At 47.2% G+C, this 19,914-nt stretch overlaps 1 protein-coding gene across 50 annotated transcripts in view; it reads left to right on the top strand.

Moving 5' to 3' along the window:
* The window catches only part of CAMK2G (calcium/calmodulin dependent protein kinase II gamma), a 55,358-nt gene that overhangs the window by 26,630 nt on the left and 8,814 nt on the right, over window positions 1–19,914 (top strand). For 8 of the 50 annotated variants that reach the window (XR_011437528.1, XM_003363484.5, XM_070263620.1 and 5 more), the window contains exons 10-15: window positions 145–267; window positions 3,552–3,635; window positions 3,876–3,918; window positions 8,518–8,561; window positions 17,661–17,729; window positions 18,930–18,974. Coding sequence is in view for 43 of the 50 variants with exons in the window: in XM_003363484.5 (XP_003363532.1) it covers window positions 145–267; window positions 3,552–3,635; window positions 3,876–3,918; window positions 8,518–8,561; window positions 17,661–17,729; window positions 18,930–18,974 (408 nt within the window). In the remaining 7 variants the exon portion in view is untranslated. Of the gene's footprint in view, window positions 1–144; window positions 268–3,551; window positions 3,636–3,875; window positions 3,919–6,495; window positions 6,559–8,517; window positions 8,562–15,527; window positions 15,561–17,660; window positions 17,730–18,929; window positions 18,975–19,914 lie in introns of all 50 variants that reach the window. The other 42 variants (XR_011437535.1, XR_011437507.1, XM_014733241.3 and 39 more) reach the window with 7 other exon arrangements.

Genomic DNA, 19,914 nt, shown 5'->3' with positions numbered 1-19,914 from the left:
AGGGCTTCTCTAACTTTCTGACAGGCAGTTTGAGGTAGCACAGAGTATCCCAATTATAGGAGCTGGGATGAAGACAGAACCTACCTTTCAGGGTGTGAGGCTCACAAATTTCATATTCCTCCTCTCCCTGTTCCTGCTCCTTAGTTCCCATCACCCGAGTGGGACACCGTGACTCCTGAAGCCAAGAATTTGATCAACCAGATGCTGACCATAAACCCTGCAAAGCGCATCACAGCTGACCAGGCTCTCAAGCACCCATGGGTCTGCGTAAGTGTCTTCATCCATGATGGAAGAGCTCAGGGATATCACCTCTCAGTATGCTCTTAGTACCCTCCTTGCCCTCCTTCTTATGAGCAGAGAAGAATCATTCTGGGCCCTGGGAAAGGACTCAACAGATAGGGAGGTGGGTAGCACCTGGAGTCAGTAAATGTCACCAGGAGGAAGTCAGGGAGGAAGATGGGGCTAACTGGCCTTTACCTGTCTCTCCTCTACTCAACTTGTCAGGTGTGATTTGGTTCTGATCTTGAATGAGTGCTTAGGTTGATCATTGCCTTAGGTAATAGGGTTAGGTAATAGGTTTAGGTTTGGGAAATAGGGTGCATGTTCAGATCTCAGCTCTCATACAATTCTAATGGAAGTGAGACTGAGACTTAAATAAATGAAAGGGGCCTCTGAGCACTTAAAAAGGACCCTGAAGTTCATTCATAGAACTCGTCCTAGGAGAGCCCCCTAGGCTATCAGTGTGGGTCTACATCCTCTGTTTTCATATGCAATTCTATCAAGCTAAAATATTTGTTTTCAAACAAGGAATAAGGTATGCTACGTTTAGGCCTCCTGACACCAGTGATGCGTTTATTTATTGGTCCTTTCTTGTGTTTACTGAATGCCTCTTTGGTGCTGGTCACCCTGCGGATGCTGAAAATACAAAGATGAATGAGGCATGATCCTTTCCCCAAAAGATTTCAAAAATTACCTGGGGAGACAGGACTCAAACAGACAACCACTCTGCAATGTGACCAGTACATAAACAAATCTAATGAGCACACAGGAGCTCCCACTGTCCCTGGTGGGCAATGCGATTACTGAAGGTTGCATGGGGGAGGTGACCTCTATCCTGGTTCTTGGCAGATGGCTAGGAGTTCCCCAGGATGATAACCTACAAACAGAGGTTAGCATGGTCCATAGTGAGAGGCCCTGGGAAATTGTGGCAAGTTTAAGGAATGTTAAGTAGTTTGGTTGTAGATGAAGGTATGATTACAGGAATGCAAGAGAATGAAGCCAAAAAGAGTTCATGACATATAAGTTTCTGCCTAAGTTTGAATTTTATTGTGAAAGCATAGGGAAGCATTCAAGGGCTTCAAAGAGGGAATGAAATGTGCAATTAAGAAAGATCACTTTGGAAGCTGTATAGGAAATGGAATTAAAGAAGAAAGAGCCTGGGGACAGAGAGCTTAGGAAGCTGTTGTAATTATCTAAGCAAGACCAGATGAGATCTAAGCTAAGGATAATGATTGGAGAGTGGGTAGTATGGCAAGGAGCGGACAAATTTGAGAGACATTTGGGAGATAGAATCAAAAGGATTCAGCTGGACCAGTTGACCAGTTGGATTTGGGGGGTGAGGAGAGAGAGGGATCGATGGGGACTGTCATGTTTTGAGTTGGTAACTGAGCAGAGGGTTGTACCATTTACTGACCCAGAGAAAATCCAGAGGAGGAGCCAGTTTGTGAGAAAAGATGATGATTTTAGTTTTGTACATATTGAGTGTCGTGTCAGGACCTCTAGCTGGAGACATTCAGTCAGTAGTTATAAATGTGGTTCTAGAGATTAGAAGAGAAGTTAAAAATTGGAAATGCAGGTGGCAGTTATTTCTGTATGGGTGATGTTTAAGCTGTAGAAATAGATAAATCATTTCTCTGCTGATCGAATTCTTACTGGGGGCTTGTATTGCTTCATAAGAGAAGAGATGGCCACCAAACACAAGCATTTAATGACAGGGAGAGTTAGAGGAGCCAGCAAAGGGGACTGAGAATGAGAACTTCCATGGTAGGAGGAGGAGCAGGAGCAGGAGATCCTAAGAAACAGGAAGTCTCAATAAGGGAGCCTCTGTGGTCAGATGCTTCAGAGTCCATGATAAAGATGGAAAAAAGTCCATTGGCTCTGACCAATTAGAAGCCAATATTTTGTTATTTCAATGATAGAGGCAATGTTGTGAGAGAGACTGAAGCCTGTTTTTGGTGAGGTGAAGAGGGAATGGGGGTGAAAAGAGAAAAAAATGGTACTATTTAAAGAAGACAGATGAGTCAGGGGTTTTTTCATTTTTGTTGAAGATTTTATTTAGGGAAAGGCTTGATTATGATGTATAGACTGCAGAGAAGCATATAGTCCAGAATAAGAGATTAAAAATATTCAGTAATTAAGGAAGCAAAGGTTTGGATAGCAAAAGAGAGGGGGGCTCCCAAGCCCAGGTCAAGGGGTCGACACTGGATATGAGGGATGAAACTTTTGAGACCCGGGTTTAGGTTGCAGGGGGGTGAAAATCAGCTTGTGAGGTGGAGGCTAATGTTAAAGGAGGAGTTCTTTGCTTGATTATCTCTGATTTCTTTTTGTGGAGAAATTTACACTTTGAAGAAGGAGGTGAAATACAAGACTCGGGGAAGGTAGAAAAGGTTGGGAGAGTTGCTTTGGGAACCAGGAAAAGGAGTGGTCCAGGGATGAGGGGGAGGATTGTGGGGCGGCCCTGTGGGGTTGTGGGCACCAGGCTGCATGTTGTAGGATTTATTTTTCTAGCAGACTGGCTGAGACACCAGCAGCAAAGGGAGGAGGTGAGAAACTTAAAACAGGCACTCAAGAATTGGGAAAATATTACACTCTGGGGGTCATTTTTGTGGGCCCCAGCCTCCAGCATCCTATATATCTCAGTAGCCCCTGAGAGCATCACTGTATTATGATATGAAATAATGATCGATACTTGTGTTCATGACCCTGAGTCATCAAGGCAATATAAATCATTTCCAGTGGACTCTGTTTAAGGAGGAAGGAAGTTATACATTGAAGAAAAATTCCCATCCAAAAGGTCAAGACCCTTAGCTTCTCAGATGACAGCTTCATTCAGGACCTTGTTGGGGTGTGTTGAGAGCAATGAACCTTGTCTGTAGAGAGCAGGAGCCCTGTCTGTTCTCTGACTGCTCAGAATCTGGATGCAGTAGATGCACAGTGTACGGTAGTAGAAGGAGTAACTGCAAGAGGATCACAACACACAGGACACTCTCTTCCGTTCTGTAGCTTCCATTTCCCAAGGAAGAGTAGAGTGCTCTCTCAGACACTCTCATTTAGCATCAATTATCAGGGGTGTTTTCATGTTCACATTATTGTTCTTACATAACCTTGAGTTTTGGGTGGTGCTTTTATTCTAAAAGCATTTTCACATCTATGACTTCATTTTCTCTTTGGAGCAACTCTAGGATGGCTGAGCACAGCCATCAGTGCTGGGCCTATGGTGAGGGGCAGAGGATCTGGCTGGGGTCTCACAGGCCTGTCTGTTTGGCTTCCAGCAACGATCCACAGTGGCATCCATGATGCATCGTCAAGAGACAGTGGAGTGCTTGCGCAAGTTCAACGCCCGGAGAAAACTGAAGGTGAGTCTTGTCTTCCGGGCTGCCAGCATGCTGAAATCATACCTTTTGACAGTGCATTCCCTGCCCCATCACAGAAGGAAGCTCCCCTCCTGGCTGGAGCTAAGTATGAAGGTTGTACATGTTGGAGGGCCCCAGAAACCTGATGTCCTCAGGCTCTAGCCAGCAGCTGCCCTCTGCCTGAGACCAGGCCATGCTTTTGTAGAGTCCAGTTGAATTCACAGGACCCTCTTCTTTCCCCAGGGTGCCATCCTCACGACCATGCTTGTCTCCAGGAACTTTTCAGGTATGTTTTCACAGCTGTGCACTTTAATTCCACCGAGGTGAGTGGGTCGGAACGGGGCATTACCAACCCAGTGCTGGATGTCTCGGGCATCACCTTGACCAAGATGATGAGGATCCTGTTTTGAGGGGCTGCTGCTGCTGAGTTCTGTAACCTGAGGTTTGGGGGGCTTCACTTGACTTCAGATTTATGAACTCTGTTCCCTAGAACCTCTCAAGGAGTAGCCCGCTCAGCCTCTCATTTGCCTTGTCCCTGGGGATTCTTATTTAATTCTCTGAAGACTCTCAGCACTTTAAGATTTTAGACAGTCGGTAGGGTATTGGAGGATGTGCTGGGGAAAAGAAAGAGATGAAGTGTAGTCAGTCTTCTCAGTTGCCACAATTCATTTGCCGACTGGGATGATCTCTACTTACTTCATTGTGTCCAAGTAGAGATGACTAATAGAAGCTATTCCAAGCATTTAAACCTTTTACAGTGACTGTGCTTAAAATATTTTCTGTGATACCAGCTGTAAAAGTGAAGAAATAGAGACCAGCAGGGCGGAGAGAAAGGAACTTGCTTAAATTCTTCTGAGGAATTGGGAGAGTTGGGACCTGTGATTTGTAAATCATATTTGACATTTTCTTTTTAAGATGCAAGACACTCCATCCTCCCCACCCCCACCCCCATCATTGTTTGCCCGCAATTGGGAAGCACAGTGGCTTTTCCGTAAGGAAGAGATTAAAGACAGGACTCAACCGAAGACAGAAAGGTCTTTTCCCAGCTTGCCTTTTCCTCTAGTCTTCCCTCCCCCTAACTCCCAGTCCCACTGTTTTGGTTCAAGACACCCATTTTCTCATTCTCATAACAAGACTCCCTCCCTTGCTTTCCTTCTGCACTGCCATGAAGAGGGGATTGTGTGGGAGGCTCTGATGGGCAGCCATTCTGGGCAGAGGTTGCTCCCTTGAGCTCAAGCCCCAGTAGGCTCATCTGTACTGCTTCCAGGTGACGTAAGGGCCCTGGCTCTGAGGATGCTGCAGGCAAGAAGACCTGGGGCTTCGTGAGCTCTAGCCTGAGCGAGAGCCACAGGGCTCCAAAGGGTCAGTACTGGAGAGTGAGCTGGGGGACTGTCCTACCTCAGGCTTATCCCCTATGACCTCGATTTGAGGCTCCTTCTTGTGTTGTGGGTGCCCAAAAGGGGAAGGCTGTGGCTCTGGGTTCCCCTCTCACAAGTGAGCACAGGAGGGCACAGTTGACTGCCTCCAACAGAGATAGAGCTATAGTCCCACATCATGCTTCTTGTCCTCTAATTACTTGCAGTTTCTACTTTCTGGGTTTAAGAGCCTTTCTAGAGGATGCTTAAGGGCATTTCTGTGCTGATCCTGGAATGGTGATCTGTTCTCTCTGAGTGGAAGAAATTGTAAGACAGGCTACTGGGAAATCAATAGCATGTGCCCTGTTCTGTAGCCTCAGACCTCCACATCAACCTTTCACCATCCATTTTTGGAAATCGCTGTCCTGGTTTTAGGAAATTGGTCTCTGTTAGGACAAAGCACTTTCACTCATCCCTAAAGAACCTCCTGTCCTTGATGTCTAGATCTCGTCTGGCCTTTGAGCTGACTTTGCCCTGGGTCAGAGGAGACAAGAAAAAAATGCTGCAAGCATTCCAGGATGTCCTCTTCTGCCCTGACTCTGGGACAGGTGAGGACAGAGCCTGTCTCCAGAAGCTTCTGCAGAAAGAGGTGTCTACAGGTATTATAATGAAGAAAGGGCACCTGTTTGTTTTTTTAGGAACAAGCTAGGCTGTTTTCTGGACCCCGAATCATGGGTGCAGCTTAGCCCTGGACTTGAGCAGATTGGCTAATGGTGAAATCAGGGCTTCTAGAATGTATTGCTTTAGCAGCCTTTGTTTTCTTTCTGGGGGCTCTTGTCTTCGGCGTCTTCACCCTCAGAACACTGTGAAATACAGGTCGAGAAAAGCTGCCTCTCCTGGCTACCTGCCTTGAAGAGGGAAAGTGACCTGTGTCTTTGAGGAGCTGGCAGATGTGGAGCGAACACAGAGCATCAGTGAACTTAGCTGCACAAGGACTGGGGACCCTCCCTGGGCCCCAAGTGCCAGTCTCTCTACTGTTTGGAATGTGACCAGAGGAAAGAGCTACCCCTGCTTCAGGCTCTCTGATAATGTCTTCATTCAGTTCCCCTAAGGAGGGTCTGAAAGTGAAACTCAGTTTTTTTGCAGTCTTCAGCTAGGGCTAGGCTACCTCAGAAAGGATGCCGCCTCTCACCAAGTCAGGCTGTTACCTGTAGGCCCTCACCTGAGGTGGTCGTGGGACAGCTGCTGGAGCCGTGGTGTTCCGCACACCCTGTCTGAGCCTGGTCCTCTCAGGTCCCCAGACTGCTGCAGGGTTGGCTGCACCTGCTCATCAGCCTGCCACCAGCGCCTTCGCTCCCCCAGCTCGGCTGGCTTGGCCACGCCGCCTGGGCCCTGCTGTGCGTGGGCGGCCAGCGGGTTCCCGCGCCTCATGCTGGGGCATGCTCGCTGCTGACTGGCCCCCGTGGCTTTGCGGCAGCTCTGTGCACTGAGAGATTGTATCCCCTCAGTTGGCAGGCAGAGCTCCGCCCCCGCCTCGCCTGCCGCGAGCGCCGCCGGCCTGGCCGGGCAAGGTACGTGGCATGAGTCCTCCCCGACCGCCTGCCTCGGCTCCCTGCCACCCCACCAGGAGGGCCAGCATGCCAGGCCCACTCACCAGGGAGGCGAGTCCCATGCTTGCGGGCTGAGATGGGCATGCCAGACAGACCACCTAACTTGGCATCTGCGAGCGCATTGGTGTTACGGAGCTCCCTAACCAGCCATGCATGCTGGGCGCTTGCCAACTCTCAGGAGGCAATAGCCTGGGGACATGGAGCTGGGCAGCAGAAGGCTTTCCTCCAGATGGTCCTGGCCTGCCTGTGAGGGCTGCAGCCAGAGGTGGCCCCCAGGGACAGCCCTGGGCATGGCCTGGAGCTGCCCAGTGCTAGGACTGTGGGAGACCCCACAGAGGAAACCAGGCCCTCAAAATTGTGAAGTCCGGCATTTGCAGCCCTGAAAGTTTGAAAGGCTATAGAATGCAGAAGCTGTGGAGGCAGCCATTCCTGGGTTTGGATCTTAACCCTGCCACACCCTGAACAAGTCACGTCAGCCTTAGTTTTCTCATCTCTTCACTGGGGCTGATAAATAACACGGCGATGATTAAGATCATGTATGTTGAAGGCTCTCAACTCTGCCTGTGTAGGACAGCTTGTGAAAAATCCTAATACCAGGACCCTACCCCAGACAAATAAAATCAGAATCTCTAGGCCATGGAATAAGAATACGCATTTTTTTTTTAAGTTCCTCAGGTGATTCTAGTGGGCAGGCAGAGTTGAGAACTCTGATGTATGTAAAGCACTTAACACAGTAGGTGGTCAGGCCACAGTAGTAAACACATTAAAAATGTAAGTTTCAAATCACCCCAGCATGACTGGAGATGGGACCAAAGGCCATTTTTGGGGGTCAGAATTCTTGTGATGGAAGGACCTCTATTCTCACTGGAGAGAGGTGGGACTCAGCTTGGGTAGGAATGGGCACCTGAAGGAAAGAACGGCAGCAATAGTGACAACGGTTAGTACTTAAAGTACTTGCTATGTGCTAATAAGCACTCTGCATGATCCCATTGGATCCCCTCCAATAGAGGAAGAAACTGAGATTCAAAGAGGTTAAGAAACTCACTCAAGATCCCACGGCTAGCAAGTGGTGGAACCAAGATGCAAACCCAGCAAAGTCTAGGTAGATCAGACAGTGGGGCTGATTCAGTCACCTCCCAGACTCTCATCCACTGTCTGCTCCCTTCCTGTGGCCTTTATGGCCAGCAGGCATCACCAGTCTTCCTGCACAGAGCTCATCAGTTTTGAGCATTACCCTGTGCCTGGATAGAATCTGTTTAATACCTCATTATTCTGCCCAGTCCTTCCTGCTCAGTGGGCCCACAAAGTGGACGCTGAGGAAAGGGTGGCAGATAGGACCCAGTAACTGGGTCTGGGTGAGGACCTGCCCAGTCAAGGCTTCAACCCCCTGGCAAAACCCTCCTGTAGGTGGTCCTGGTCTGTGTCTCTGTCTGTCTGTCTGTCTGTCCTCACGTCTGGTCTCCTTCGTAAACTGTGACACTTTTGTTTCTTGAGAACACTCAGGAGATGTCTTGCATCCTTCCAGCTTGGCCGTCCCAAGAAACTCCATGGCATCTAGGGACGGAGCCCTCACCTTTCACCCTGGCACAGTTGCCAGGCCTGGTAGAAGCTGTCAAAGGCAGAGTTCCCAATGGCCCAGGCAGCTCCGATACCGAATGTGGTTTCTCCTCCTAAGCATAGTGTGTCACTGTCTCTGCTGAGCCCCTTTCCAGGAGATCCTGGGGTGCCACCCAGAGAGTCTCATGCTGCTTGAGATGCCCTTCTTGCTTTGAGGCTGTCAGGAAGGGCCTCTTCCAAGGGTTTCAGGAGACTCCTGGCCCCTTGTCAGACACAGCAGTCTCTTGAGGATCCAGCTACCAGATTTCAGGTTGGGGAGAGGGTACAATGCAGGAGACTTGATTTTCCTCTTTGTTTTCACAGCTGCCAAAAGCCTATTAAACAAGAAGTCAGACGGTGGTGTGAAGGTAGGTGTCTCCACTACTCCAGCCTGAGACTGGCCTCTCCCTCCCAACTGTCACTACAGGGAACTCTTGACACCTTGTTCCCCCTTTCCCCGGGAAGCTTCCTATCTTTGCTTTTCTGCTTTAAACCAGAAACCTTTGTGCTCAGAACAGCAGGTTCCACTGGCCTGAGAGGGCAGAAGGGAGACATGTTTCTCCTGACCCTAGCTTGATCACAAAGACTCAGGGGAAGGGATCTAAATTATAGTTTACTAGAGTTGAGTCCTGAACCTGACTTCCAGACACAAGCTTCGTCTCCAGGGCTTGACTCTCTGGATTTTTCAGGTCCTGTGGTTAATCTTTTTTTAATTTTATTTTTATCAAATGAAATCAGTTTGCCTGGTTGACTCAGGGTACAGGGCTTGGAACCTGAAGCCACTATCTTTTTGGTTTTTTCCTTCTCTCCAAAGCAGTTCCAGAACTCAGTTCAGATGCCACTAAGTAGAAGTGTCTTAAACTTTCTCAAGGCATAAGCTCCTCAGAAACAGGCGAGGGATGCGTTGTATCAAAGCTCCTTCACATTTGGTGAGGGAGCTTTTCTTGGGACATCAGGGCAAGAGGAGGGAACAGGGCCCATAGGGACCAGCAGGAAGCTCTAGTGGGAGTGGCTGCTTTGCCAAGGTGGAGGAGAGGTGGCTGGGGGTCCTCACAGGGCCCAAGGTATTGTGTAGATGCTTTGGGGGCAGAAAGGGGCCTGGGGCTGGGACGTTGGATAGGAGTTCATGCTGTCTTGAAGTCTACCAGTTTACGCCATAGAGAATTTCAAACCATGAAATTCCAGTGAAAGTTTAAATTGGGCCTTTCCCTAGAATCTTATGTCCCCAGCTAAGATATACACGTGTGCCCCATTCCCTTCCCCTTACCCCTTTCTCATTCTCTGTTCTCTGCATGCCTGCTTCTGTGTACTTCTGCCCCAAGGAGGGGAGCTTGGGCTCCGCACACACCTGCTAACATGGAGCTGGGGTTGACTGGCAGCCCCCAGTTACAGGGACATGGGCTAGATGGGTGGAGCCAAGTTGGAAAAGCTGGCGGGTTTAGTTGGAGAGTGATTTTGCATATTTCTATCTGGGAAAGAAGCTAGAATCAGCCAGTCTTCACAAAATATTTAGTAAGTACATATCAGAAGCCCGGTGCTGAACTCAGGTCTAGGGACACACAAGAGGTATAAGAGGCAATACAGTTTTTGTCTAACCTTAGGAAGTTGCAAGGTTAATTCAAGAAGAAAATGGACACCTGGAATCAGCTAAGCACTGAACGGTATATGGTACTGGATCCTACATGGGATAGTTCAGTCCAAGAAGCTTCTGGGGAAAAGCTTATGGGAGAAAGCTTAAAGGATGTAAGAAGATTAGAACCAAGGCAGTGATTACCTCTAGAGAATGGGATTGGAGGTGAGGACAGGGGAAGAGGATGACCTTTTGTTTTTTACTTTGTACAAAGTAAATGAGAATGTGTTACTTCTATAACTTAAAAACATCAAAACAATATTTTTATGGGTTCTATTATACATTTTGATGTTCTCTGCCCAACTGGAACATGGGGTGTGTGGTAGTGGGATATAAAAAATACAGCTAGATTAATCTGTTTGAGTAGAGGAATTGGAGGTTTGTGTGTTAGACCAGTAGAAATGCCATAGACCACTGAGCAGGAGGGCTATGGTAAGAGTGACGTTTTTGAGATTTGGGTAAAAGTGTAAGGGCAAATAGAAGAGGGTAGGAACTAGACACAGAGGCATCAGTTAGGATTTGTTATAATCTGGGTGTAGGGTGAAGAAAAGGTACTTAGAAATAGAAAGGGTTAATGTTCAAAGTACTTTACCACCAGAAGAGCATAGAGATCAAGCAATTGGAATAGGTGCTGCCAGCGGGTAATTGGTCCAGCCATACCCATGAATGCTGGGATCTAATTGGTTATAAGTTCTGATTAGATGTATGTCAAAGGAAGTTCACATTGGATATGGGGGACTAAAAGAGGATCCATCAAAGATAATGTCAAAGTTCCTTGAATGTTAAAAGAAATGGTGATATCTCTGCTAGAAATGGGAGTAGTTGTGAAGGAATGCCCATTTTGGTGGGAAGAGAAGTTTTGTTTCGACCACATTGAGACTGAGAGACAAATGGAGGGAGATCTGTCACCACTTGGGTGGAGACAGACAAGTGGGTGGAGAGGTCTTTAAAGTTGCTGGGAAATACCTAATGTAGCCCAGGGAGGAGGTCAGCACTAGACATGCAAATAAGGACTCTCTGGAGTGAGTCACCTGAGTCCACTCACTCACCCAATTCTGTGTCTCAGGAGCTGGGAAGGCAGCAACATAATCCACCCTTCAAGGTGTTCACAGTGAGAGAGAGACAGGGAAACTACCAGCTCACGTGTGGTCTAGTAAGGTCTGTAAGGGAGGTGTGCACAGGGCAGGTGCTGGGGGAGCAGAGAGATGAGCATCTGAAGCAGAACAGGAAATTTTCTGAAGAGGATGGCCCATCAACTGAGTTTGAAGGTCTAGTTGGATTCTGCCAGGTTAAGGAAGGGAGAGGAAGGGGAAGGATGTTTCAGGCAGAGGGAATAGAGCATGTGAAGATGCGCAAGTTTGAAACAGCATGACGATTCTAGGAACTTCAGTCGCTTCTGTATAGCTGAAGCCAAGAGTGATTGCAAAATAGGACTGGAAATAAAGCAGTGACAGCTGAGATGGTGGTAGAGGATGGATAAAGGAGCCATTAAGGGCAGGTTTCTTGGAGAACTTTCTAGGTGCTAGCCTCAAGGATGAGTGTTAGGTACAGCCATGTAAGATTAGCCTAAGGAGCTAGTTAGAAATACACAGATTCCAGGGTCTAGCCTGGAATTCAGATTCAGGAAGCCTTGAGTGGGAGGCAGAATCTGAATTTTGATAATACTCCCCTCCCTCCATATGAATCCAAAGCACATAAAGGTTTAACAGTCTGGGAAAAGCAAAATTTCAGGGTTATCTGTTATTAAGGGGCTGGAAGAAGAAGAGGAATTGGCAAAGGAAATGGAGAAAGAACAAAGAGGTGGAGGAAGAACAGAGGTGTGCAACAATGTCGGACCTTACGGAATGCTGAGAAGGATGAGGGCTAGGCAAACAGAATCATTAGATAAATTGCTTTAAATGAGAACATATGTGGGAAGCCTAGCCCAGTGTCTGACCTTGATATGTGCTCAGTAGATGAGTTTTATGCATACCAAAATACTGAATATAGTGGTGGGACCAGAGGCTAAAATGCAAATGTTTAAGAAGGGAATGACCAACCAAAATGAAAAGACCGATAACAGACAGATTGGGGAAAATATTCACAGTAGGTGCAACAGGAGGAGTTAATATTTTTATACAAAAGAGCTTTCTCTAATAAATAAGAATCCCCCTAAAACACAGTAGAAAAGTGGTCAAGGAAGATGAACTGACAATCTGAAAAAGAGGAAGGAAGTAGAACTGGTTAACAAATGTGGATGTTCAGCCTCACTAGTATTAGAGAAATACAAGTTGCCATTTTTTGACTCTTAAGTTCGTGATAGTAGTGTAAATCGGAATGGCCCCTTCTGAAACAGCATGTGTGTCAAAAGCCATAAAAATGTCCCTACCTTTTTTACCCTTTAATTCTACTTCTGGGAATTTATCCTAAAGAGATAATTCAAAATATGGAAAAACTGAAAGCAGAAACATTCAGTATGACATTATTTATAACTGGGAAAAGATTGGAGACAATCTCAAATGTGAATAAAATAATGACTAAATACTTATGGGAAATCCATTTAATAGACCATTACAAAGTTATTAATTTTCATAACTATATAAGATGGAAGTGTTTTATAGTAAGTGGCAAAAGTGAGATATAAAGCAGTACATACACTATTGTCTAAATTTTGTTTTTAAAAAACTGTGTGTAGATTAAATATGAATATTAACATGATTATATTCAGTATATATGTGGATAGAAAAAGAACTGGAAGAAAACCTAGCGAAGTGTTAATGGTAACTTCACTGGACGATGGGAATTTGAGAAACTTTTATTTTAAACATTTTTCTGTATTTTCTACATTTTTCACCTACAGTGTGCATTACTTTGATAATCAGAATAAAAATCAAAATACTATTTATTTTAAAAGTAAGGCATAAACTTGTATATAGCTTATAATCACATTTTTAAATAGTATAAGAAAAGACTGGCAGGGGCTGGCTCTGTGGCCAAGTGGTTAAGTTCACGCTCTCCGCTGCGGCGGCCCAGGGTTCGGATCCTGGGTGCGGACATGGCACCGCTTGTCAGGCCACGTTGAGGCAGCGTGCCACATCCCACAGCTAGAAGGACCTGCAACTAAGATATACAACTATGTATGGGGGGTTTGGGAAGATGAAGCAGAAAAAAAAAAAAGAAGATTGGCAATAGTTGTTAGCTCAGGTGCCAATCTTTAAAGAAAAAAAAAAAAGACTGGCAAGAGTGATAGGATTATGGGTTTTTTTTCCCTCTTCTCTCTTTTCCAAATTGTTTGTAATGTGGCTGCAGTCCTTTCATAATCAGGAACATGTGTACAACAATTAATGGGGCGGTTGGATGAAAGCGCTGTGGAAGGGGAAGACAAAGCAAAATGTGTGGGGTTCAATTTTTCTGGGCCTTCTTGAAAGTGGAAGTGATAACCTGTGAAGTTGCTGAGAAGATCCTGAGATGTCAGTATCCTGGATCTTTCTTGTAGACTCCACCTTCCTCCCAGTTCCTGCTGCTTAAAGTCATAGGGAGGCTTCTTTCTCACTGTCCAGAAGCTTTCACAAGATGCTTGAATATTAGCATTGGTTTGAGCACTGAGTCTACATTCTGCTCGTGAATTTGGGGACTTCACATTCTGGTTAGGTTTCTTTGAAGGTGTCTGTGGAAGAATGTGAGCCACTTATGAGGATAAGACTTGAGGGGCCACAAACTCTCCAGATCCCAAGAGGGCCCTAGTTGAAGACAATTTGGGCATTCTGCTAATCCCAGGCCAGGATGGCCATCCAATCTTTAAAAATAAAAGAATGAGAGAAAGAAAAGGATATAGTTATTTATTTAAGTACTGTTTGAATATTTGTTTGTTAAGTATGGGAAGGAGGTTTGAACACTTTTCTGGTTTAAAATTTTAGATAAGTATTTAATTTTTAAATAAAAGTGAGATAGAGTTCTTTAAAAATGATCTGGTATTTAAACAATGCTGCGCTGCACTGATTGAGAAGGAGCCCAGCTGTGCATGGCTGAGAGCAAAACCCTGAAAGGATGGAGAGAGGAACTGAAAGAAGTCCACTCACCCAGTAGAAACTAACCCTTGGGTAGTAAAGGATTATCTCAGGTTTCTGTGCAGGACAGTTTGGGGAAAGAGAGCCAGCTACGAGAAAGCTGGGAACTTATTCCCCGTTTGGTGGAGCAGGCAGCTGAGAGTGTTCTGCCTAAGGCAAGGTCCAGGTAAAAGCCACCTGCACTGACCACAAGCTCCTGGACATCACAAGAGCCAAGACTGGGCCTGGTCATTGCCCCTACAGAGTCTCACTGATGGGATTCTGGGCAAGTTAGAAACCTGTACTCTGTTTTAGCCTGGGGAGAAACCAGAATCAGCAAACCCAGTTCAACTCAGCAAGAGTTTGTTGATTGTATGCTAACTTGAAGGCACTTTGCTAGGCATTATGGAAATTCATGTATATATGAATGTGAGGCAACTCTCTCTTTTTGAAAGATAATTTTGGAAGTAAATGCCCCTCTTCTGTTTGGGTATATATGACAGGCTAATGCAAAAGAGGCCTAATTATATTTTTACTTTCTTTTTCTTTAGAGCTAATTCTAAATTATGGACCACTCTTTTAAATACTTGTAGTCTCCTTTTGAATGTAATACATTCCAAAAAATGTCTTCTAAAGTAGAGTGTCAACTTCTTGAGGGCAGGAACATTCCTCTGACATGTTCACTGTGCCTAGAACAGCCCTCAATAAATATTTGTTGGATATTGTTAAATGAATATGCAACAATCAAGCAACAGACAGACGTGTTACAAGAGGACTTCTGTCTCCCAGCAAGATAATTATAAAATTCCTGATTACCTTTTACCTTTTAGACACAGTCTTCTGAGATGTATTTTCAGTGTTCCATGTGGTCTTTATTTTTCTGCTCCTATTTCACATCTGAACATAAAGTCCTTGAGCATCTGGTTGAGGCTAAGGAAGCACTGCTTTCAGCATTCCACATGGTTTACATCTTTGTGTCATTGTGATCACTGCCCTTTTAATCACCAGCACTCCTATTTTTCCACTTCCCATTAATTGCAAAATGCAATAAAACATTGAAATTTTTTTAACAAGCATGGCCATACCAACAAAGAAACGGATGCCAAAATTTAACTGTTTGCCAGACGATTTTCAAAAGCTCCACATCTTTATCTGAAAAGCAGTTTAGGGGGCCAGTGAAAAGTCTAGGTTCAGAAGTCAAATGTTATTATTAGAGCTGAGGATGACCTAGAGTAGCTTTATAGTAGCTTTAGCTATTTACCTGGTAGCTGCTCACTTGAATTTCAGGCAGACCTCGTAATGAGAGAAAATAAATAACCTTAGAGGTGAGCTAGCCTTATAAGCCCAAACTTATAAATTGGCAGCAAAAGTTACTTACCCCCATAGATTTGTGACTTAATCTACTTAAGAAGCTTTCTCTGATCAAGGCCGAGACATCTCAGAACATACTAAATCTGTGTTTGTGAACCTGACAGCAAAGGAGTTCTTCCTCTCCCAGGGTCTGGAGGGGTGTGTGTGCCTGGCAGTCTAGGTGCTGTTTTAACCCTTCTGGTGCTGGACTCCAGGTCTCCTCCTTCCATTCTTTTCTCCTGAGGCAGAGCCCACGCTGGTACACTAACCTGCAGCGTTTCTGTGCTTCTCTTTCCCCTTCTCTTTCCCTTTTGCTGTGGTGTGTCCAGAAAAGGAAGTCGAGTTCCAGCGTGCACCTAATGGTGAGCCTTGCCTGCCCACCCATCCGCCTACTCCATGCTGCCTGCGCCCGCCTGCCAGCCACACAAACCCATTCTGCCATGTGCGTGTGCTTCACTCATCCTCACTGCATGTCTGTGATGTGTGGGCAGGTGTGGCCTGTCCTGCCAGGTGGGGGCCATTGCCCATGGTCACCCAGTGGCCTAAAATCTGGGCACTGGAATGTGTGGTATGGCACCCCCTGCTGCAGAGCTTGGACTGCCTCCAGTAGCCCAGGGCAGGAAGTGAAGCTGGTAGGGACTTGGGGCCAAGTGGCAAGCACAGGGTGAGACCCTCACTCATGTCGCTCAGGAGGAGAGGCCCTGCTCACTGGGCATGAGCAGCCACTTCCTACAGACTGGCAGCCCAGTGGGCATCTGTGTGGTGGGCAGAAGAGTTGGTTGTAGGCTCATGGCTCTGAGCCTCACTCTCCTGGCCTTTTCACTTGTGCAAGTGCCTATTAACAGGCTGTGCCCAATGTTTCATCCTTCCCACCCAGCCCTCAGGGGAAACAGCTGAAAGACTACAGAGAATGCATCTTCTTTCTCATGGGACACAGGGCATCAAGGGGAACACAGCAGCCTGAATTATTATGAAACCATCCATTAAAGCCAGAGGTAGGGCCGCCTGGGTGACATCTCAGCCCTCTGCAGATATGGCAGGTTTTACGTACACCCTGGAGTCCTTTTCCCTTGCCAGGGTCTTTGTCTCAGCTGGGCTTTGCAGGCAGGTCAGTCTCCAATGAGCCCCAAACAGATCAATGTCAGCAGCTGAGCTAGGAGAGCTCTGCTACTTCCTGGGAAGAATGGAAGAGAGCAGAGCTGATGTGAGGTTAGACCCATATCCTGACTACTCCTGGGACTCCTCTTCTCCAGCCTGCAGAGTTCAGTGGAGTCTTGTAGCATTTGGTGCCTGGCTTTAGATTCCATGCCTAGCCCTGGGTTTGGGGACCTCTCAGCTATTGACAGCAAGCTAGGGGTGGACAGCTTCAGGTCTTGTCCAAAGGGTCATAAAAGAGGCCTCCAGGCAAGAAGAAGTAGGACAGTCTGGATAACTTTCCGTGTGTGTCTTAGGAAAGGAGCACGTCCTATTTGTCAGTGTGTCCCCACTTGCGTCCTGCACAGAGATGGTAACTACACATTTGTCTCTCTGCCTTTTGAAGAACTTGCAGGCATCAGGCTGCTCTTTGGTGGTCACCAGCTCCACTGGGACTCCCTGTGAGACTTAGTACCTTGGTTAGGGGATTGTAAGAGGCAGAGAGCGTTGATAGGACTCCCCGCCCTGGAGATCAGCCTCCTTCCTTCCTGGCCATCCTCCGACCCCAGTCCCTTGCTGTGCCACTCAGTGTAACATTTTGAAAGGCAAGGAGATACCCCAATAGTCTGCTGCTGTTAGGAGTGTTGGCCTGCTCTTTCCTGGGGGCCAGGTTCTGGGACTGCAGCCACAGCCCCCACCTGGATTCACCTGATGCTCTTTGTAGCTCTGCCCTGCTTCCTGGGGTCAGTAGATACATTTTGTATCCAAAGCCAAATTCCACCCCTTTCCTCTCTGGACACCATTCCTAGGCCAGATTTTCTTTCTCTTCTTGTTCCTCTTCTTTTTAGATCAGGCTTCAAGCTGGTATTTTAAGGGGAAGGAAATGCAGGTGTCAGGTTGAAAGGGCAGCAAGAGTCTACCCGCAGATAGGGAACCCAGAATTTCTGAATTTTGTTCTGCTTTCTTAGAAACCCCCCTCCTTTCCCGCTATAAAGTAAGAAGAAGATCCTGAATTTCTTTGGGTGAAATATGATTGTGCAATGACATGGCATCTGGCATGAGCAGAGATTTCTGGAGAGATCCTGTAAAACAAGTCTTTGGGCTGGTCCCACATTGAAGATGCCTCCAGAGCTAAGTCTCTGGGCCCCTACAAATACTCCCTTCTCTGATCATCTCTCCAGCTGTTATTCCCATCCGCATAGTGTTATGGAGGCCACCTCAGGCCTAGCTCCTCCAGGCCAGGCCAGGGGACAAGGGAGGTCTGGGAGTCAAATCTGAGCAGCTTTGGTAACTCTAGAGGAACTAAATCATCTGTTTTCTTGTCTCAGCCACAGAGCAACAACAAAAACAGTCTCGTAAGCCCAGCCCAAGAGCCCGCGCCCTTGCAGACGGCCATGGTACCTCCTGACTACAGCTTCTCCGCCCCTGCCCCTGGCTGCCTCTTGCTCCTTCCTGCTTCCTCTTCTTGCCCTCCCTCCTCGGCCTCCTCGGCCCTTTTCCTTTCTTATCCCTGTAGAGCAGGCTACTTTGTGTACTGCCCTATAGGCCCTTCTCCCTCATTGTCCCGCTTGGCCATGCTCCGTCCTGCATTGCAGAACTGCTGCTCCTGCTCCTTTCGCTGTTGGGGGGAAGAGTGATCAGGGCTCTCAGCTAAACCTCCCAGCCCCAGGTTGGGCCTCCAGTGGGTCTGCTGTGGGGGCCGGGAAGGTGAGTTACTTATCAAAGGAGAGGGTAGGAGCTTTCTTGGGACTTGTACATCAGTTCTTGGTGGCCTCCTTATAAAACCTGCCTCAAACTCTCCTTTGTAAAGCCATGAACAGGAAACAGGGCTGGGATCTCCCACCTCTGGATGGTGCTGAGGTCTCTGGGTTCCTTGAGAGCCCCATGCTGCCAGTGCTTTCTGAGTTCTCTTTGGGCTCATCCAAGGAGCACTGTATGCTCTCAGAGCTCCCTCTGCTAGCAGTGGCTAACTAGAGAGTTAGCAGGGGGATGACTGAGAGACAAGGAGGGGTAATTGTGCCTGCTATTCCTTCTACTTCCTGCGGACCTTCTTGTTGCCTGACATGGTGCTGTAGGGACAGGAACTCTGGGGAAAGCAGAAGGTGGGTGAAGCAGGCAGCTCTCTGGGCTCAGCTTATGGGGGGGGAGGGCGCATCCTGGGTCTTTCTGGAAGACCTTAGTCCACTTCCCCTTTGTCCCTGCCTCTCGCACACCCCTTGGTGAACACTGTTGTCAGGGCCTGGCCTGTGCTCTCAGCTGACAGCTCTTCCAGTGTACTTGTCCCATGGGGAAAGAAAACTCACAACTAGCAGGAATTGGGGATAGAGGCGCTTGTCCTCTCAGCTTTGCTGGTACCTGCTTCCATTAAGTGCCAGGCTTCTCCTTCTTACCAGCCAATGCTGTCCCCCAAATCTGGGGTTTTCCAGCTGCCTGGGGTCCAGTTGAGCCAGGATATTTTGTCTTGTAAAAATGGCTGGTAGGCAGGCCTCGGGTCATCACAGGGTCTATGAGGGTACTGGAGTAGGGGTGGGGTCCCTCAGGGAAGAGCTGTACATCTGTCCCCAGGTCAGGAAGGTAATTTTCATCTTCTCTCACAGGAACCTCAAACCACTGTGGTGCACAATGCTACAGATGGGATCAAGGTGAGTGGCTGCTGAGCCTGTCTCCTGCTTTCTGGTCAGCAGGCAACAGGTGAGCTGGGTTTAAGCGTCCTGTAGATGACAGTCTACAGGCTGTATCTCGAGGCCAAGGTGTTTGCAGAGTCTAGGCTATGGGTAGTGTGTGCCTGCTTGTCGCTCCATTCCCAGGAAGGGTGTTATACCTCAGTGATTCTGAGCTTGGGCTTTGTAGTCAGACAGACCTGGGTTTGAATCCTGACCCTGGGCCACTGGACAAGTCACTCTACTACTCTGCACCTCTGTTTCCCCATCTGTAAATTGGGGATAATACTAGTAAAATCCTCCTCTATGACGTGAAATTTAAGTGAGAGCAAACATTAGCTAGAAAAACAGGCAGGAGTATACTCAGAGCCTAGAGTCTGCTCCATTGCCTCACCCCTTTATGCCCTCAATGACCTGGTCTCCTCCTTTTACAGAGGTGACAAGATAAAAGTCCCTCTCCACAAGTGTGAGGAAGGCAGATAATAAAATAAGAACCAAATAAATAAGATAAAATCCAGTACTGATAAGTACTATGGAGAAAATGGCATGAATTACAGAGAAAGAGTGAGCAGAGCCTTTAAGTGGTTAATGAAGGGCCTTCCTCAGGAGGCAACATCCTAGCTAAAAACTAAACAACGGGAAGGAGAGAGCCAGGCAGAGTGCCCTAGACAGAGGGAACTGCAAGTGCAGGGGCTTGGCATGTGTACCTAAGAGAAGAAGCAGAATAGAAGAAATCAAGCAGAGCTAGGAATGTAGTGAGCAAGGGGGAGAGTGGCAAGAGGGAGATGAAGTTGGAGACCCAAGCAGGGCCTACTATGTAGGACTTTATAGGAGTTTGCCTTTTATTCCAGCAGCGATGAGAAACTATCGGAGGTTCTTATCAGGGGAGTGATACAGTCTGATTTACACTTTGGCAAACCAC

Source organism: Equus caballus, chromosome 1 (assembly GCF_041296265.1).
Source record: "Equus caballus isolate H_3958 breed thoroughbred chromosome 1, TB-T2T, whole genome shotgun sequence".
Taxonomy (NCBI): Eukaryota; Metazoa; Chordata; class Mammalia; order Perissodactyla; family Equidae; genus Equus; species Equus caballus.
Note: the sequence above shows the minus strand (reverse complement) of the source record. Positions and strands in the feature narration are given on the sequence as shown.